This window comes from Dermochelys coriacea, chromosome 1, assembly GCF_009764565.3.
Source record: "Dermochelys coriacea isolate rDerCor1 chromosome 1, rDerCor1.pri.v4, whole genome shotgun sequence".
In the NCBI taxonomy this organism is placed as follows: domain Eukaryota; kingdom Metazoa; phylum Chordata; order Testudines; family Dermochelyidae; genus Dermochelys; species Dermochelys coriacea.
In genome coordinates this window covers 151,958,456-151,978,848 of record NC_050068.2, presented here as the reverse complement: position 1 = coordinate 151,978,848, position 20,393 = coordinate 151,958,456, and the positions used below count along the sequence as shown (strand labels likewise).

The window sequence follows — 20,393 nt, the reverse complement described above, 5'->3', positions numbered from 1 at the left end:
ATGGAATGAGAGCATTGCATTTTCTATATCATTTGGATATTTTTAGGTGAATCTAGCATGAAATCAGAGGCTTAGCTTTGCAATTCTGTGCTTTTGTGGAAGTAATCAGGCCCTTAAGTATTATTATTTTGAAGTATTGTGTATGTTTTGTTTTCTCGTAGCATCTTAAAACCAAAAAGACAAAACTGTGAACAGAAGGGTATGGAACTGTGACACAGAGGCTATTGGTGGCTCATTACTCTGTCAGCAATTCTTGTCAGGCCTGGCACACTCACTGCACTTTCCACAGTTGTCATGATCTGTACCTAAAAAGTGTTGTGTAAGGTATCATACACAAACTGGTTTCACACTGGTCCGGAAAATCATTGTGAGGTGTATGTACAGAATGTGTACAAACACTTATAAATATGCACTAGAATTAAATTCTTAAAATGTATTTTGCAAGCAATGCATTGGCCTAGTCTGCTCTAAAAAAGGGAATGTGTATTTGCTTGTCTGCCCAGCCTGGTTGTCTGTCAGAGACAATGATGCTACATTTACATAAGAGGTAAACAAAGCTGGGGAGATAGCCTCTTAACTATCACAACAGGGGCAGGAGACTGCAAAAGTGAACATGGTCTCAGATCCCTGGTGGACATAGCAAGCTGAGCTCCCAGCAAGGCTTCCTGGCTCTTGAAGCAGGCTCAATGAACTTTGGGAGGGTATAAGGAGAGAGAAAAAGCCATTCTGGCATCTTTCACCTGAAGAGACAAAGGAACTGAGGACTCTGAGATCTGTGAAGGGTTCTGGCCAGCTATGCTGGAAAAGAGACTTTGTGAGAAACACTGCTTTGAACAAGAGAGTCTAATTAGTTAAATCAGGTTTTAGTCATAGAAGCATATTTTTATTTTTGTTTGCATGTAACCTTTCTATCTTTATTCCTTATACTTGGTATGACTTAAACCTATGTCCTTTTCTTAAATAAACTTGTTTTACTTTTACTATAAACCAATTCAGTGCAGGGTGTGTTAACCCAAGTTAAATTAAGAGGCTGCAGTGTAATGTCTCTTTAAAGGAGGAACAAACTTAATAACTTATGCAAGGGTTCAGTGAGAGGGCTGGAAACTGCAGGGCAGATGTTTCTGGGGAAATTTGGGACTGGGAAGATGTTGGGGTCACTCTGAGCAGTGGGAGCCAGGGTGTTACCTGTTGGAATTAAGGCTGGGCACCCCAGCAGCATAGCATTTAAGGCACCCAGAATTGCAGGGCAGGTGGTGACACAATCCCTTACTGGTCTTGATTGAACCCTAAAGTGTCACAGGAATGCTCTTACAATTGGTGGATTGCTGACCTGCCATGATGGATTCTTACATCTCCTCTGGAAAGATAGGTCCCTGTGTCAGAGTCCTTACACAGGCAAGTCTCCCATTGAAGCCAATTATATTGTTGTTACAACTGAAGTCAAACATTCTTTATTCAGATAAGATTCCCATTAAGGGAGTTAATTCTCTTTACTGAAGTGCCTTTGCGGATCAAATTGTTGATGCCACCTATACAGGTAAAGAGGAAGAACTGAACAGAATGACCTGTAAGGTTGCTGTTTGTGCCATTATTTTTTTCTCGCTAACACGTTATAATGGTGTGACTTTTGTTTAATCTGCCTTGGATGCGTGTTTGGGGAAAATGTGGTTTTATCCAAACTTGTCATCATATGACTGATAAAGAACTTCAAGAAGATAGATCCCTTTCAATGCAAGGTAGCTACAGGGAACTCAGCTATAACATGGCCTGATGCTAGATTTCTTGCCTAACCTGTTGAAAAGGCGCAGTGAGTACTGGAATCAGTGAATAATGATCATGTGCTTTATGATTAAGATATCACCTTTTGTAACCCTGACTCATGTCACATAACTGGAGCCAAGAAATAAAGGCCGGACTCTTACCAGCATTACTGCGTCACACATACCTTTGTTATGCTACTAGAAAGTCCAACTGAGAACTGAAGTCCTGTTAGAATCTAGACCAGACTGAGGTCACCAGAAGCTGGCGCTGGCTTGAGAGGAGACCAAGCTCACCCATGGCTGAATCGGGCTGAAGCTAATTTGAAAGAAATAGCTTACAGCTGGGTTTGCCCAGAAAGGGAGACCTGGACTAAATCAGAGTGATCTTGAGAGAAGCTGGAACCCATTAGGGTGTCTGTGAGTTTCTGAAGACAATCGGAGGGGCAAAGCCCAGCACCCTGAGGCTGATTACCAGTGGTTACCCTGTATCTGGGAAAGTTACCAAGATTCCTATGTTGATACTAACTCAATGTAAAGCTTATGATATTTGGGAGTTTTGAGATGTCTGGTGTTTTTCATAAGGCCCCCAGGTCCTGCAGACGTGATTATGTGTGATTCTCAACTTTAATTTAAAAAAAGTTTCTAGCCCTGATGGGTGTGGAGGAAAGCTTGAAAATGTGACCCAAGTGCACCTTAAAGCCTCAAAAACCAAAAGGCAAAGAAAAATAACTCCATGATTATTTTTTAAAAGTCTCGTGATTTAAAAGATAATTTCGAGATTTGGGAGCACTGGGTGTGGCAATAGTGCAGTTTCATGTAACAGTTCCCAAAGATTCAAGGAGATAGGGAAATGTTTCTATCCAAAATGTGTATCCCCATTGTTTAAAAATGTTTATTGAATAAATGGTTTAATCTTCTAATTCAATATTACCAACTCACTAGTAGAAAAGGAGTACTTGTGGCACCTTAGAGACTAACAAATTTATTTGAGCATAAGCTTTCGTGAGCTACAGCTCACTTCATCGGATGCATTCAGTGGAAAATACAATGGGGAGATTTATATACACACACACAGAGAACATGAAACAATGGGTTTTATCATACACACTGTAAGGAGAGTGACCACTTAAGATGAGCTATTACCAGCAGGTGGGGGGGGAGGAAGAAAATCTTTTGTAGTGATAATCAAGGTGGGCCATTTCCAGCAGATGACAAGAACATCTGAGGAACGGGGGGGTGGGGGGATAACATGGGGAAATAGTTTTACTTTGTGAAATGACCCATCCACTCCCAGTCTCTATTCAAGCCTAAGTTAATTGTATCCAGTTTGCAAATTAATTCCAATTCAGCAGTCTCTCGTTGGAGTCTGTTTTTGAAGCTTTTTTGTTGAAGGATAGCTACCCTCAGGTCTGTAATCGAGTGACCGGAGAGATTGAAGTGTTCTCCAACTGGTTTTTGAATGTTATAATTCTTGACATCTGATTTGTGCCCCTAATGCCCCTACTCTACTTGCGCTACATTGATGACATCTTCATCATCTGGACCCATGGAAAAGAAGCCCTTGAGGAATTCCACCATGATTTCAACAATTTCCATCCCACCATCAACCTCAGCCGGTACCAGTCCACCCAAGAGATCCACTTCCTGGACACTATGGTGCTAATAAGCGACGGTCACATAAACACCACCCTATATCGGAAACCTACTGACCACTAAACTTACCTTCCCTGTTCCTCAAACGTTCTTGTCAACTGCTGGAAATGGCCCACCTTGATTATCACCACAAAAGGTTTTCTTCATCCTCCCCCCCCCGCACCTGCTGGTAATAGCTCATCTTAAATGGTCACTCTCCTTACAGTGTGTATGATAAAACTCATTGTTTCATGTTCTCTGTGTGTGTATATAAATCTCCCCATTGTATTTTCCACTGAATGCATCCGATGAAGTGAGCTGTAGCTCACGAAAGCTTATGCTCAAATAAATTTGTTAGTCTCTAAGGTGCCACAAGTACTCCTTTTCTTTTTGTGAATACAGACTAACACGACTGCTACTCTGAAACAAGTCACTAGTGGGGTTGTTAAAATGGCTTTGGGGCATATTTGTTCTTGTATAAGTGGTGTGTAGGTCAAGGGTGCAAGCCTATCCCTTACAAATGTAGGAACTGACCACTGATCATCTCAGTGGACTGTCAAGTTTAACAACTGACTGCTTCAGTACCAGTGCTGCAGCTCAGCACCTGTGCTGCCATGATGTGTGGTGACATGCATTGATGTCACAGTAGAACAATATGGCATAGCAGGTACATGGAATGCTGGCAGCGTTTCCATTTTCCTGATGAACCGGACATACTAAGCAGCAGTGAAAATGTTAAAGACCCTTCATAGGCTAGAACTCTGTTATTTTGTAAGTGTATGTCTTTAAGAGCTATTACACAGCACAGAGGAGCTTTGCTATGGCCAAATTATAAGTCACTAAAATATATTCTCAGTGGAAACACTGACAAACACTGACCTGCAACGAGGCTGTATTTCAACTATAATAAAACCTGTGGGCCTTTTACAGCCCTCTATCTCCCTTTACATTAAGCCTCAGCCTCCACTATTTCTAAGCCTTTAGAGCCCTAGGTATGAAGCTGTAATTATTTGAAATACTCTCCAGACTTGTTAAAACTCCAGTATTCCTTGTTTTTTATTGTCTGTTTATTTTCATGCTCCTTGAACCAGGCTTCTATAGTGATACCCACCTATATGCTAATAATGCTAGGGAGGTTTCAGAGTAGCAGCCGTGTTAGTCTGTATTCGCAAAAAGAAAAGGAGTACTTGTGGCACCTTAGAGATTAACAAATTTATTAGAGCATAAGCTTTCGTGAGCTACAGCTCAATGCATCTGATGAAGTGAGCTGTAGCTCACGAAAGCTTATGCTCTAATAAATTTGTTAGTCTCTAAGGTGCCACAAGTACTCCTTTTCTTAATGCTAGGGAGGTCACTCACAATATTTCATTTGTTCTTTCATTTGTTCTTTGTGTGAATGGCTCAGTCCTGCTCCTGGGGAAGTCAAAAAGGATTTTGCTATTGACTTTATTCAGATCAGGAGCAGGCCCATTGTATCTATCGGAACATCTTTGTTATGTAGAGCAGTTTGCCTGCCAGGTCAGTAAATGACCAACAGCCTCCAAACTAAATACAGGGTCTGTGTTTTTTTGGTGCGGTATTGCCTGGGGATGGCTTTCTTTTAAAGTGGTGGGGGGTACTCTCCCTGGTAAATCTCACCCTTTTCCCCCTGTCCCTGGAACCAGTTGCTAACAGCAAAGTCTAACTCCTCATCGTCCCTGCCAAACCATCCTCTCTTCCTTCCTCTATCACCTTCGGCAACTTCCCTACCCTCACTGTCAGTTTGGTTTGCAGGCAGGAGGCCACCCTCCACTTCTCTCTTTCCTTTGACCCCTACCTTCATGCTGCCACCACATCCTGCCCTTCTCCAAAATCCATCCATTCCTTAAGCAAAAACCTTTAGCCCTGCTCTAAACAATTCTCACTTGAATTACTGCAACTTTTCTTCTCTGGCATCATGGACCTCATTCTATCCAAAGTGCAGCTGCAAATACCTTTGCTCTGACCACATCCAGTCCCTCTTTAAATCCCCTCACATTTGCCTCAATCAAATGTGGTCTTCACGTTCCAGCTTTGGCAAATATCTCCCAGCTGCCACTGTGATTTTTGTGTCCATTTGATCCCCTTTCCCTCTCTCAAGCCTGTTAACAATTTCCTGCTGCTTGCTTTCAAACCCTCTTAAATGGTGTGTTCTCACTTTACTGCTAGCCAGTGAGAAAACAGCAGGCGGGAAGGGGCTGGGAGAACAATGCTCTCTCGAGCTGGGGGAGAAGCTCTCCCTCTGCCTTTAATAGAGCAGGGGAAGCTGTCCCCCTTCTATTGTAATACTTCCCTGTCCCTAATGTCACTGGAGTTACACCAGGGATAAATGTAGTCTGGTGAGTTTGGATGACTTACCTGTATATAACAATAGCTGCTCTAGCAGTTTCATTTGAGGCAACATTCTTAGGTGTAGAAAGAAAGTCACGTTGGGAGAATGAGGTTGAATCCCATTGTAGCATTTGAATTCAAACAGAAGGGAGATGAAGTAGGACTGAACAAAGGAACAACCCAGAGATGGAACCTGAGACTGTACTGTGCCTCCATGACAGCTTAGGCTGCCTCCCTCTGCAGCTCCCATCATTCAATGGGTGTTAGAAACCTACACGTATAGCTACCAAAGCAAGCCATTGGGTGTTGCTTTAAGTAAAACATGTTAACATGAATTACAATGAATGCATATTCTGGTGTGTTCAATATCCAGCCTGAAGAGACTGCAAGCCTGACTTTCTATTGTCACTGCCCCATATCCACTCTCCTTCAACTGATGAAGGTGGAAAAGGACACTCTAAAATGTCCAAAAGTTTGGTTTTTTTCTATGTTTTCCTTGGATTTCATTGCAGAGGGCAAAGCAATGCAGTATTGAGAAACCATCACTCCAGCTAACAACCACAAAGAACACAGTCAGCAGGAGAGAGAAAACCACAGCTCGCTGATTGTGTTTCTCGAACTGAGCTTGACGAGCCTGAGGTTGTGTGTCTTTCGACAGAGCAGAAAGGACCTTTCGAAAGGTACTAACCTTGGAGCATCTGAGCCCTGACACCTAAATCTTAAACTGCAGAGGGGCTTCTTAGAAAGCAGCAAAATACTCCAGATTGGATGAGTCATTAATAAAGGCTTAATGGGGAGCGAGGCAAAGTGACAGCATCTGCAAGAAATAGCCTCACACTTTGGTGGTTTTAAAAGCTCCGGTCAACTTCCTGTAGAATGGGCGGGGGGAATCCAAGGGCTCAATTCACCCCCACTGGATGGAAAAAATGCAAAAAGGTGACAAGTGAATTTTTTGCAAACTGCAAAAATGTGGAGAATTTTGGGTGCCTTTGAAATTTCATGGAAAATAATACTTGGGGAGTCTAAAACCATGCAAAAAGTTATTGGCAACCTGGTGTGTTTATTTCACAACATTTTCTCACCAAATTCAGCCAGATCTAGCACTTTCACATATGTAAAACAATCCCATGATATTTTACCAACCGTGCTGTATCTGTGAGACTCTCGTTAATGCCCAAATGTATATCCTGAGTGGTAAGGAAACAAGGATGTCCCCCAAGGAGGGCAAACCCTGCAAAGATTAAAAACAAAACACAATCTGAATGGTTACAACTTGAGATTTAAAAATAAATCCTAGAGAACAGGGTATTTGCAACAACAACAGTAAGGAAGGCACCCCCTTGTTTGGGACATTTAATGCCAGACTTCACAAAACTATGGTAAATACACAATAGGGTGAAATCAATTCAAGTTCAGACAGCCCTCCTAAAGGCCTTTAGACACCACTTCAGACCTAATTCAAGGCAAAATCCATGCAAGGTCATGCATGGTAATATCACTGAATCCCCACATTAAGGGCTGGGTTATTCTTTTCTCACACTAGTTTATAGCCACTGATCTGAGTGAAGGTACACATCTGTGTAAATCTAGTTTATAGCCACTGATCTGAGTGAAGGTACACATCTGTGTAAATCTAGTTTAAGGGAGATTAGGACCAGGCCCTATGGATGAAATTCACTCCTGTGCAGGCACAAGGCCTATGCACCATTTTAAGTGGGACTTAAGTACTGGGCCTCTGCACTGATGTGAATTTTACCGTACGGGTCGGATCCTGGCCTCTGTTCTGCCTGCTTTTCACTGCTCCAATGTGTGATAACAACTATCTTAGAGTTGGTTGAGAATTATCCCAACATAAGGGGAAATAGTCCTATGCCACCTGCCTTCCCAGCCTCAGCATATAGGGCATGTTGGGCATAGTCTGGGTGGGGGAGGCCTGGCTGGAATGTTGCCATGGGGGCTTTTGCACATGGACATAATTTAGCATCACTCTGATATGCTTGAGGGAGCACAAGGCTGGTTTAAAGCCATATTTGTGCCCCAGCTGCTCAGATGCAGTGACTGTAGCTCTGGTGCAGCTGAAGGTCTGGGCCTATGGGTTTAAATTGGGCTTAAGCAGCCTTGTGAGGCTCCTCTGCACTGGGGTAAATTTCATCCACTACAGCAGTGGTTCTCAAACTAGGGCCACCACTTGTTCAGGGAAAGCCCTGGCGGGCCGGGCCGGTTTGTTTACCTGCCGCGTCCGCAGGTTCGGCCGATTGCAGCTCCCACAGGCCGCGGCTCGCCGATCCAGGCCAATGGGGGCTGCAGGAAAGGCGGCCAGCACGTCCCTTGGCCCGTGCCGCTTCCCACAGCCCCCATTGGCCTGGAGCGGCAAACCACCGCCAGTGGGAGCCACGATCGGCTGAACCTGCGGACGCGGCAGGTAAACAAACCAGCCCGGCCTGCCAGGGGCTTTCCCTGAACAAGTGGTGGCCCTAGTTTGAGAACCACTGCACTAGAGAACAGTTCTTCCCTTGCAGGAGAATGGACTGGGTGATCTAGCAGGTCTTCCCATCTCCCATTTTGATTATAGGAAGTAACCAAAGAAACCCTAGTATCATCATAGCATCCTACAGGCAGATCAGCATTGTCACGGTAATTCGCTATCCTCTGGAATTGAAAACACATCTTCAGTAGTTTAAAGGGGAGCATGAATCAGTGTTCATGTCACGCTCCCACTCAATACAATACCTAGGCTGGGTAGGGGAAGCTAAGGATCCAACCAGTGGACCAAATTTGGTGATGAATACTGGTCATGTGCCACCTGAGGCATATTGCACATATGCTAAGTAGGAGTACTTTAAACACGGCATTTTCTGGAAATAAGCCGATGTTGTTTTTCATTTAGGGTGAAGAGAGGACCACATAAACTACAGGAGAGTTTAGACTCTTTTGTCTGGGAAGCTGTGATCCAAAAGGTGCTGGGCAACTGTATCTTTGTTAAACCTCAAGGAAGTTTTAAAGTAGATCAGCGTTGTTCTCACCAGCAGATAGCACAGCAGGCATTGCCATTACTACAGCTTTTCACATGTGCTTTTGCAAGCATATTAAAAGAATAACACCGCAACTATTGTTCTTTACAAATGATTGATCTTGGGGTGAATATTAGTAGCTAAAACGAAACAACTATTGTGAGGACCCGAGCTCATGCTGGAAAGCAGAGACAGGTAATGAAGCCATGCACATGCTTCTCACTGTGGCCAGTTTTAAAAAGGAAACAAAGAGGTGTGTGTAGGAGGCAAAGCATATGTCCATAGAGCAACATGTGCCTTTTGTAAAATATACACTTCAGTGAGATTTCGTGGCGCATAACTCAGAGCAGAACGTGTCTCTGTAGGTCCCACAAATCCTTCTCTTTAAAATCACTCAACATCTAGCAGTGTGGCTTACCCCTTAAAGGGCTGGAAGCCTGGGGCTACCCACCTCTGATTACTAAAGATGCAGCCTTTATGGAATCAGGTAATTTCCTATAAAGGGCAGTAGGTGGATGGAGTGAAGGGGAGAAAATTCATGAAATAAGAAAGGTGCTTGTAGGAAAGTACTGGATTGATACAGGGGGTTTGGAATGTACAGGCTAGAGCTGACAGAAGAATGAAGCCATGGCCAGAGGGCTGAACTCCAGTCAGAAAGATGGGGATTGGCAGCTTTGGGTGGAGTAGACTGGGACAGAGGAAGAGTTCTGTGTGTAGCAAAAGAACAAGGGTGAACACTGTATTGACTTTTGTGTTATGGTTATGGACTTTATCTGGGGGATTTTGAGGATTGCTTGAACCATTTCTGTTATTAAACCAGCCCTGGGTGGTTAACCAAAAAAGAGATTATATGGTGTTCTTAAGGGGCCTGTGAAAGGGTGCTTACAGAGTAGAGTGCCTGCAAAGTGACCCCTACCTATGAGGGAGCACTCAGTAAAATGACCACCCAGTTACAATCTCCTATAAAAAGTTATCTGGGGGCTTGTTACAAAATGAGATGTCAAGGTGCAGAAAGTTGTGCACGCCTATCATTGTAGAGTCATGGGCTGAGATCCTCACCCACAGACCTCAACAGCTTGGTTTTATCATGGAGGCCCTGAGGAATAATCTCTCTCAGAGTGGCCAATTTCCTCATTGCTCTTCCACTTCTGCTGTGAGTTGGCTGGCACTGCCTGACAGAATTTGGCATGTAGAAAATGCATTTTAAAGATTTAAAATTAAAAGCTCTACTTAGCAGCAATTAGGGCAGTGGTTCTCAACTGTGGTCCACCGCTTGCTCAGGGAAAGCCCCTGGCGAACTGGGCCGGTTTGTTTACCTGCCGCATCCGCAGATTCAACCAATCGCAGCTCCCACTGGCTGCGGTTCGCCACTCCAGGCCAATGGGGGCTGCGGGAAGTGGTGGCTGCCATTCCCGCAGCCCCCATTGGCCTGGAGCGGTGAACCACGGCCAGTGGGAGCCGCGATTGACTGAATCTGCGGATGCGGCAGGTAAACAAAGCGGTCCGGTTCGCCAGGGGCTTTCCCTGAACAAGCGTGGACCACAGTTGAGACCCACTGAATTAGGGGAACATTCAGCAATTAGGCTGAAGTCTGAAACCTAATGAATATTTTTAAGGATAGCTTTGGAAGAGGATAACAATCTACCAAAGTAATCTGCCTTAGTAGTATAGCCAGTTTAGACAGTATCCACTACTGGGCATTCTAAATGCCAGGTAGTGTATTCCCTGATATGCTTCACTCATTCTTTAGGATGATGTAAAATGATGCAACTTTGTGCGAATATATGTACATGGTATGTTTATACCATTATGGACCTCATTTTTCTTTCACACTGGTGTGAATTGGGAGTAATTCCTTTGTAGTTGATAGTGGTATTCCACTATAGAGGAATCAGGCCCTGGGTCTTATGACATAAAAGAATATATCTGAAGTTGCCCTCAACGTGGAGTATTAGTTGTGTGTCCCTCCCCTATTTCAAACTTGCAGCATATTGCCCATATTTCAGTGTCTGTAGAATGGCCTGATTTACTACCAGTCAGTTCACTGATATTTAAGTGCAGTTACAATTGGAGAGGCAAGACATGACTGAGAGGTGGCATGATTTATGCCAGATATAATGGAAACACAGAATGGCATTCACCTTTATACCATGACAGAGGAAGCTTTATTTTACAGCCAATATATAACCATATGGAATGCACTTTTTTCAACACACAAGGACTGTGAGTATGTTTACATAGAATGAGTATAGGACTGTAACTGCAAACAGATGAACTTTCCCACTGTAATAGGAAGTGATAGTAATAAATTTGGTAGGTTCTGAAAAAATTAGTTTATTTTACAAACACTGAAAGTTATTGACGATTCTTAATTTACACTAATAGTTTTAATCTTAATAAGATGCTAAAATAATACATGTACTAGAAATCTTGAGTGTATCAAATTAACATCAAGATTGTATTTGTTCAAAAGAACACCATTTCTTCATTACATTTCAAATCCTATCAGAATAATGAGTTAGAAATAATACATGTTGGAAGAACTACAAATGTAAAATATGCTCTCATAAAGCATTGCAAATTAACATGTATTTATTTTTTCAAGAACTGAGTTTTATAAAGATATGAGAATGGCAGGATCTCTCTCTCTTTTTTTTTTTTTTTTTTTTAACATTTCCACAATGTTAACACACTCTTAAATATTGCACTGTGCCATAGTGAAATACATTTCCAGCTCAATTGTCCACCAGCTTAATGGAGTGTTGTAATATTTGCTTACGCAAATTCATGAGGACAGATTATCAAAGCCATGGCTCACACGTGACCTTTTTCAAGACCTCAGAGCGATTTGTGCCTGAGAAATGCCATTAGAGATAATGTGTGCCTCTGAAGTCTTGCAAATAATCAGTGTAGGCCTCACTTACACTTTAGAAAATTGGTAGGAAATGAATTTATTTCACAACAAAGGAGTGTGAGGCATTTGTTCTGATTGCAGAGGAAGCTGCCATTTCTTCTTAAATAGCAGCTGGGATGTACAGAATTACCATGGAGGTGGAAGGAGGGGGAATACATGAATCTGCTGTGGAAGCCAGATCTTAGAAGCAAAGGGCAACATGATGTCTGTATCTGTCCTAGACAGAGGAGGGGGTGCAGGGAACAGTCTGATACGTGCCTGGTGCACAAGTGCAGGAGACTGACAGTAGGTGTCTCTATGAGGTCTGATGTATAAGGGGGAAGGCTGACCTTAAAGGGAGTTATCGGTACATTGGTCCGGGGTTGAAACTAGGGTGACCGATAGGGACAGTCCTGATATTTGGGGCTTTTTCTATATAGGCGCCTATTACTCCCCACCAGCTTTTTTCCCCGATTTTTCACACTTGCTGTCTGGTCACCTTAGTTGAAACCCCTCTGAAGCTATGCTGATCGTGATCTGGAAGAAGGAGTAGAGAGGGGCATGGAGTCAGCATGAAGACACAGGACCTCCGTGCAGACACCTGTGGCGCCTCAGATTGCTTAAGATTCATATGTATTTTGGGGGAATCTTCAGACTTGAGAGCAGAAAAGTCTGCTCCTTCCTCCCCTTCTTCCTATATTCTCTCTTGCTTCTTACAGAGAAATCTGGATGAACCTCACTGAGAGGGGCCTTACAAAGTTACCTGTCCCTTACATGGGACAATTCTACTTGAGGGAGGTTGGGCCCAATACAGTTTACTTTAGGGTAAATGTGGGAGCAAAGATTTCCTCACCTGGTGGGTATAAATGTCTCCATAAAGAGAACACCAATCCTAAATGATTTCTTGGATGCAATGTTAGAATGGTTAGGTCTGTGCAAAAACATATGGGCCCAATCCTGCAAACACGTAAGCATCTGCTAAGAAGATGAGTAGCGTTATGTATGTGTTTATTTTTTTAGCATCCATGTCTACAGTGCCTAGTATTATTAGGCCAGTATCCCTGTTCCTCCATCCCATCAAGTTTTGTTTCTCTAGAGGTAGTCATGGAGTTTTTCTTTTTTCTCTAATTTAAATCAAGATGTTGCTATGATTCTCAGTCTAAACCCATACTCTGAGGGCTTGTCTACATGAAGCCTGAGGGTGCAGCAAACCAGTGTGTGAATGGACAGTGCACTAGCTTTCTAGTTGTAGGGACCTTGCTGCCACTCACTAAAAATTCCATATCGTGCTCCGGCATACCACTGTGTCAAACAACAGTATGTCAAAGCACACTACGGAACTTGTAGTGCACAGTAGCAGGGTCTACATGGTGACTTAACACTTAGCAGGCTTGTGTTCACGTCCTGGCTTACCGCACACTAAATTTCCATGTAGACGAGCCTTGAGACTGACAACAGTCATGCATAATAAATTAGAAAGATGTTAGTTATGACAGCCTGTGCAGGATTAAATTGGTTTTATTTCTAAAATGAGTGTAGGGAAAGCGTACAGCTAGCTAATATGGCATGAAGCTTACATCATGAAAACCTTCTGCTTCCTGTTCTTTTATTTCAGTTCTAACTTGTTTAGAGTTGACCCTGGGAGATTTTAGTGACCAAAGAGATGTGTCTGTAGTATTAATGAGGCATAAAGGAACAAGACACTGCTCATACTGTCCAGTAAACTACCATTCTGCTCAGACTTGACTTTCATCCTTGCTGCTCTCCAACCTCAGATGTCTTCTAAGTAGAAACTGCTAACTACATGATTAAGTAATGGTTTCACGATATGGACAAATGTACTCTGCAGAGAAAGTATTTATTATAACATGGTTTTGTCTAGATTTACCTGTTTCTGTGGATAATCTTGTTCGGGTACTTCTTTTCTCAAAAATCATGGCTAAAGATTTTCCTTGCAACAGAGGCAAATACTGAAAAACAAGAATGGAAGGGGATTTGGAAAATTGTTCACTCATTATCCATTATCTAATATTTTCTTCACAGTTTAATGGCTGCAGGAAACTAATAATAAAAACAGTAATTGTATCAGTTCTAATCCCCTGCCCCGCCGAAGTAGTCACTAGCATTGGGAAGAGTTTGGGAGAAACAGAAAGTTCTAGGGGCAAAAAGCATCTACATTTTTTTGTTTTGTCATTTTAAACAAATGAGAGAGATCTCTGACTCTTATCTTGCTCCCACACTACATACAGAATAATGCTCCTATTCCTGCAAACCTTTACTTCTGCATGTAGCCTAACTGAAAATCATTGGGAATATCCAATAACAGGGAATTAGATAAGGGGTACACACCTTTGAACAGCATAAATCCCCTACTTCATCCAAAGAATAACACTTTGCCTTTTACTGGCTGGCCCTTCGTTTGATGTAAACAATTTACACTAATTAAGAGTTGAAGTGGTTGTTTAGGACAAGCCAGTTTAGTTGCTGATTCACATGATCTTGTATGACAATCTTGATTTGGTGAGCTGAGTGACTGAACAAGCACAATGGATTTTAATTGAAATTTTACATACCTCACCCTTGTCCTTTATTCTTTGTTTCAAATCTGATGCCGTCCATAGCAAATACTTTATTTCTTCTGCTGTGTAATTTTGAAGAGTTAGGAGGTCACGACCTTTCAGATTAACATTAGTTTGAGTTGCTTGCCCAGACCTACACCAAAAACAGGCTCTTTGTCATTGGGTATTAATTTGTTGCGCGTGCTAAAGCTAATGTACAACCAGCTAAATCTCTTTCACTACCATCATTTGATGCAGTGAGATAACCTTCATGGCCTGTGATAATTAGTTTGTGACTTTTCATCTCACACAGCTACAACACTGTGTTGTTCGCTATATTAATCACCATTGTAACCATCTCTCTTATTATCATCAATGAAACTGATTTTGTTTCTTATAATATCTGTATCTAGGTTATATAATCAAATAAACCCAAATGTAGAAAACCACTCAGGGTCTGGTTAAACACTTAAGGCTACGTTGTAGCTTGTTTTGAACAGAAGTGCAAAGAGTTGGGGCAAGATGGCTCCTTGTGCTCTTTTTCCCAATCCCAACTTTGGGGTGCTGGCCCAGGACTGCTCATATGGATATAAATAACGTTTGATTTGTGAACCACATGCACAAATTTTCAAATTCGTTTCCAGAAACTGATATTGCCAATAAGAGAAACCAGCAGCTCATTGCTCAATATTTGATAAGGGAGTAGGTTTGAGGGCTCATTCCAGAACCAGATGAAATGGAATGTTTATAATCTCCCACAGAAGTGACACTGCAAAGTTCATATTATCTTATATGGCACATGACTTGATCAAACAGCAGAGAAAAGCCAATATTCCTATAACCTTAAACCGAATAATGGAGACTGATAGGTAATTTAACCCTTTCTCTGCTAAACAGGGACTGATTATATCCGCAACCCTCTTTATTATAACACAACTTGCACTTCACTATTACTAAAGCTTAGAAGGTCCTAAGCCAAGTATGTCTTTCTCATTAATTGCAGTGACTTTAATTAGATCAGAGTCAAAACACCAAGAATAATACAATAATAAATGAATGGAGTTGGTGGGGTTTTATTTGCAAATACTTTCAACTCCAGTCCATTCCTGAGTTCAGCCTCAAGCCAATGCTCAGTTGAAACTGCTTCCAGCTGACAGGTCTTTGAGGCCAGGAATTTCAGACAAAAAATCCCCAGGAGTTCTACTAGCAGTTGAGCTGAATGGGAGCACCAGTGCCATATGAAGCTCTGGAAGCTTCTGCTGTCTTTACCATTATGTCAAACTAGTGGGACTCTTTTTCTACAATCCCCCTGGCATAGGCAGGACATGGAACTCTGCACACACGAGGTCCCAGACCTTCCAGTTGTGGTACCACACACAGTCACTGCAGTTCTTAAATCTTCATGTGCAAATACGACAGATCTCACAGTCTGTCACGTTTTCAACCCAAGAAGCAGTAGTTCTCCCTATAACTGAAACTATCCATTCTAAACACTGTTTTATTACTGACCCCTTTAAAAATGTTTGCTCCACCAGGTAAATTCTGTCCTCAACTCTTTTGGTGCAGGGGGCTTCCTTGCAATGGAAATGATGCAGTAGCTGCACAAGCAGGGGCAGGATGTGGGGCAATTGTCTTGCGTGGCATAAAGCCCAGCCTATCAGGATTCACTATATGCTCTCATGCAGAGGGATGGTGGGCTGCAGGGAGTGCTGGGTCACCACTGGATCCACAGCTAAGCTAACCTGGTTGTATCCCCAGGGGCAAGGAAAACTATCCCCAAAGAGGCTATTCTAGCCATTAAAGATATATGCTGCAACCTTGCTCCCACTGAAGTCAATTGCAGAACACTCATGGATGTCAGTGGGTGGAGGATCTAGCACAAAAAGAGATTCCACCAATGTTGGCACAGGAATGTCAATTGAAAACTTTCCTATTTAAAAGGATTCAGAAGATTCAAAAAGATTTCTACCTGGTCAGAAGCGGTTAGTACTGTGCACTAGCATCTGGGCCTGATCCTGCACTCATTCTGCACATTCACACACAACACCTGTTAACATCAGGGAGTTTTGTATATGAAATAACTGCAGCATCAGACTGGATTGCCCCCCCCCACCAAAAAAGTGATATCTGTTTCAGGGGATATGTATAGCATAGAAACAAGGAATAAGAGTAGCCTTATGACCGTATTTACCAAAGGGAAAATGGGACACTATGTGGGGCTAGCCCAACCACCCCCCAACCTCCATGGGTCTGGCCTGAGCCATTTGCCCAAGTCCCCTACTCCCCGCACATGGGGATGGCTCAAGCACCCATCCACGCACAGGGCTGGCATCACTGCTTGCGAGCCCTGTCTGCCCCCTCTGCGCAAGGCTGGGGCTGGCATGGCTGCTCACTCGAGCCCTACCTCCCCCCCATATAGGGCTGGTATCGCTGCTCATCCCCTCACATATTCATCTGCACCCTGCTTTTTTGACAAAAGGGGGCATTTGTCCCATTTGCTCTTGCCAACTTACAGGGCTTAAAAAAGGGACTGTCCCAGCCAAAACAGGATGTATGGGCACCCTAGAGTAGCCCACATTGTTTTTTAAATCTGGCACTGACAGGTTATTATAGGATGGAATTTTCACAAGCATTGGTATAACTGTGCGAAAGCAATGGTAAAATACCACTGACTTCCTTGGGTGCAGAGTAAGGCCAACCTGGAGCACTTTTGGAAACCTCACCCATAATTATTTTACATTTGCTTAGTAACAAACATCTATTAGTTGTATTTTAGTAGCTCTGAGCCAGGTTTACAAAGACAGGCACCTAAAGACATGTGTAGTAGAGCTGGTTGAAAATTTTAAGACAGAACTTTTCCTCCAGAAAATGCTACTTTGTGGAAACATTCTGTGGGAAGGTGGTACATCCATTGAAACTTTCCATAGAAACCAGCCTGCCTAGTTTCCTGCTAGCCCAGGCTCCCCAGCCTGCTGGGCAGCTGCCACATGGAGCTTCCTAACTCTGCAAGCAAACAGCTCTCTGAGGAGTCAGACAACACAAAGTGGCAGCTACCCTTGGAGTCAGGCAGTGAGGATCAAGCTGAAGGCTCCCATTTCTGGTTCTCCCAGAAAGGAATTTTTCAGAATTTTCCTCTCCAGAATATTTTTGATTTTTTTGATTTTGCCCTGACTTGGAACAATTTTTTTCTTCAACACATGGAAATTTTCCACTGGGAGGGAAATTCCATTTTCCTGCCAGCTCTGGTAGTAGTTACTCGTCTAGTGCAATATACAAAAGCACCTAATTCTCATGGTTAGGAGATTTTGTAAATTCCACTAGATGCCTAGCCATATATCTAGACCCCTAAATCCCTTTGGAAATCTGGCTTTGAAGTTCACAATGTTTGTTAACCCAACAAACTAGTAAATCCTAATTTTTAAATCTATGTGTTCTGTTGTTCTTAGTGAGATATTTCTGAAGGGATAGGTCCTGTGGGCTATCGAGATCTATTTATACCTTTGTCTAGCAAAACTTAAAAATAAAATACAATAAAAATAAAGCAGTAAAATAAAATTTCAAATTGAATACCTAAGAAAACAACTAAAAAGCACACAAAGCACTCAGTTGCAAAGCACCTTGCAACCAATACAGATATGGTATAGCCAGCAAAATCCTTCACTTGCATATATGTTCAAGTGCTCTAGTTGATTTTACAAGATACACACTGACATATACCAGGGCGCTGAAGAGCAGATTTGACTTTGAACCTTCATATGTATTGGGTAGTCCTCACAATCTCATGAAAAATAAAATAGCAAGGCAGACTAAATAACAGCTTAAATGTGATTCTGCTTCTAACTTTTACAGATATATATTGTAAGGAAACTTTGTTTCTTAATTGTTTCCCTTTTTTTAGATTAGGGCAGGGTGAGCAGATCACTGAATTGATTGGAACATAAAGATATGGCATGGGTTTTTGTTTGTTTGTTTGCTTTTTTCTGAATGGCTCTGGGGAGCAAATGGAAATATTCAAATATTTGACTCCCAGATTTTTAGCAGATCATCTGAAGCCTAATGTTAAATGTCACCATAATTTGGGGCCCATGCATTAGTTCTACTTCTCTGGCTCTGCAACCTCTTGCTCCTTAGTCACTCCACTTTCCCTCACTGAGTTGTCTCTAACATTTTATTGTTTCCAGCCCTAAAAAAATTTCAGCCAAATTCTCCATGACCAAACTGATCTTCAAGATTTATTAGCTATGGTCCTCAGTAATGTGTAGTGTTCCTTTCAGGGCTGCCAGTGTCTTTTCAAATGAGGCATAACTGACCAAATAAATACTAGTGGCAGTTGGTATACAGGGAAGCAAAATCAATGTGTAATGTGAAAAATCATCAAAATAGGTTTTTTCTTTTTGAGTGAGAAAGGCAATTTCCTTAAATCATTATTATAACTGGTTGACTTCCTGGAGCTCTAAACCATCATTTGGTTAGCTGGCATTGATCAGAGCTTATGGTGATATCTTAAATTAGTAATGGTTGTGTTAACATAGTCTCCCTTATAATCCGATTTAGAAGGTAGTTATGGCTAAAAAAGTGAGTCTGTAAAAATAGCATAGACAGCCCAATTAAGTTATGTAGCCACATTTGAGAAAGGGGAGCCACTGTAGTTATTTCCCCATAATGACTTCCATATCAAGTTTGCTAACCAAAGCAAGATTTTGCTAGTCACCAGCAATGCAAATGCAAAGCTGGACTATTACAGGGCATCCTTCATATGCAGGGATGAATAAATCAGAGAGCTCAGAAAACATTTTCAAACTGGTCCAAAGGAGAAAGAAGACAAATGAAAATGACTTTTATAATTTAATAGGATCTGTGCATATGTAACCCTTGCATACAGTTTTTGAATGCTTAAAACTAGTTATATCCTGTTCCCATTGGAGTGAATGTCAAAACACCCAAAGATCTCAGTGATATAGAGTCAAGCCCTAAATCTCTAATTTTAACTTGTTCTTCAAGTTGTGACAAGAATTGAAAATGGTGTAATTAAATATTGTCATAGATGTATTTTTCAGAGGCACACATGAGATGCCCAATCTACACTGTTGAAACAATTACATCAAAGTGCTGCTCTCAGATCTCCATGCTTAGTCTTGACCCTGGTATTATGCTCTTCCGGCATGCATGGATTATATGGAGAGAGAGAGCAGAACACTGAAGCTGAAATTCACCGTGTAGCTGTGAAAGGAGAATTTTCCCCTTCAGTATTTGATCAAAATACTTGTCTGTAGAAATTACATTCCCTTACATTATATTCAGATATGTGATTGGGTATTTATGATACATGATGATGGTGCCTCCAGCACTCAAAGATTAATTGAATTTAAGAAAAAACAAATATTGCAGTGTGTGCTGCTAACCATTTGCAAAGAATGGAACATGATTCCAGAAGGACTGAAAAGTGAAAGGATAAAAACCCTCCCATCTCATGTGCAATTACAGCCTGCTGCCTGAAAACAAAGAGCAAAACAGTTCTAAGAACACTGAAGGAGGCCTTTAGCTGAGATACTGATCTCTCTCCATTACTTTAGTTTCCAGGTTTATGATTCAATGTTGCTAACTGAAGGACAAATCTAAATGATACACTTACCGAAAATGTTGCACCAGTTGCTTGCTGCTCTTTCTTAAAGTTGCAGCACTGAGGAGGTTCCGCAAATTAAAGAGCATTTTCTTTTAGAATGAAAGTTGCCTTAGTCCTGGGAGCAAAGTCAACTAATCTGAAGTTATATGAAGCAGAGAATGCCTTATGCTTCAGGGAGAGAGCAAAGGTAGCATCATGATGAGGCAACCTTATCTTGCATTTTCCTAGTTGTGAAATTTCAGCCAGCTGAGAGCTGAGGTTGAATCTCCCCTTATTCAGATTTTACAGATAGATGTTTCACACAAGGTCAGTTGCACAACTCATTGTGTGTTTACATGAGGGAGCATTACATTATGGCAGTATCAATATTATTTCTTAACAATGCCATGCAGTTAGATATTTGTACATGAGAGTAAGATGGTGGATAAAGACTAAGAAGAATGTGGAGCAGCAAAATTTATTTTTAAGTGTTCTAAAATTGTTTGCGTTTTAGGAGTAAACTTTCAAATTGTGCCACGGTGCTCTACATGTAAGATTCCCAATGAGGTTAAAGAGTTTAATCATGTT

General features: G+C 41.9%; 1 protein-coding gene across 1 annotated transcript in view; it reads right to left on the bottom strand.

The window, feature by feature from the left end:
- The window catches only part of OTC (ornithine transcarbamylase), a 36,744-nt gene extending 16,755 nt beyond the window's left edge, over window positions 1–19,989 (bottom strand). Inside the window, exons 1-4 of the mRNA XM_038370767.2 lie at window positions 19,836–19,989; window positions 14,219–14,357; window positions 13,534–13,615; window positions 6,885–6,972 (exon numbers count right to left, since the gene is read on the bottom strand). Of these exons, the coding sequence (XP_038226695.1) occupies window positions 6,885–6,972; window positions 13,534–13,615; window positions 14,219–14,357; window positions 19,836–19,912 (386 nt within the window). The 5' untranslated portion in view covers window positions 19,913–19,989. The remainder of the gene's footprint in view (window positions 1–6,884; window positions 6,973–13,533; window positions 13,616–14,218; window positions 14,358–19,835) is intronic.
- Between the last annotated feature and the right edge of the window lie 404 nt (window positions 19,990–20,393).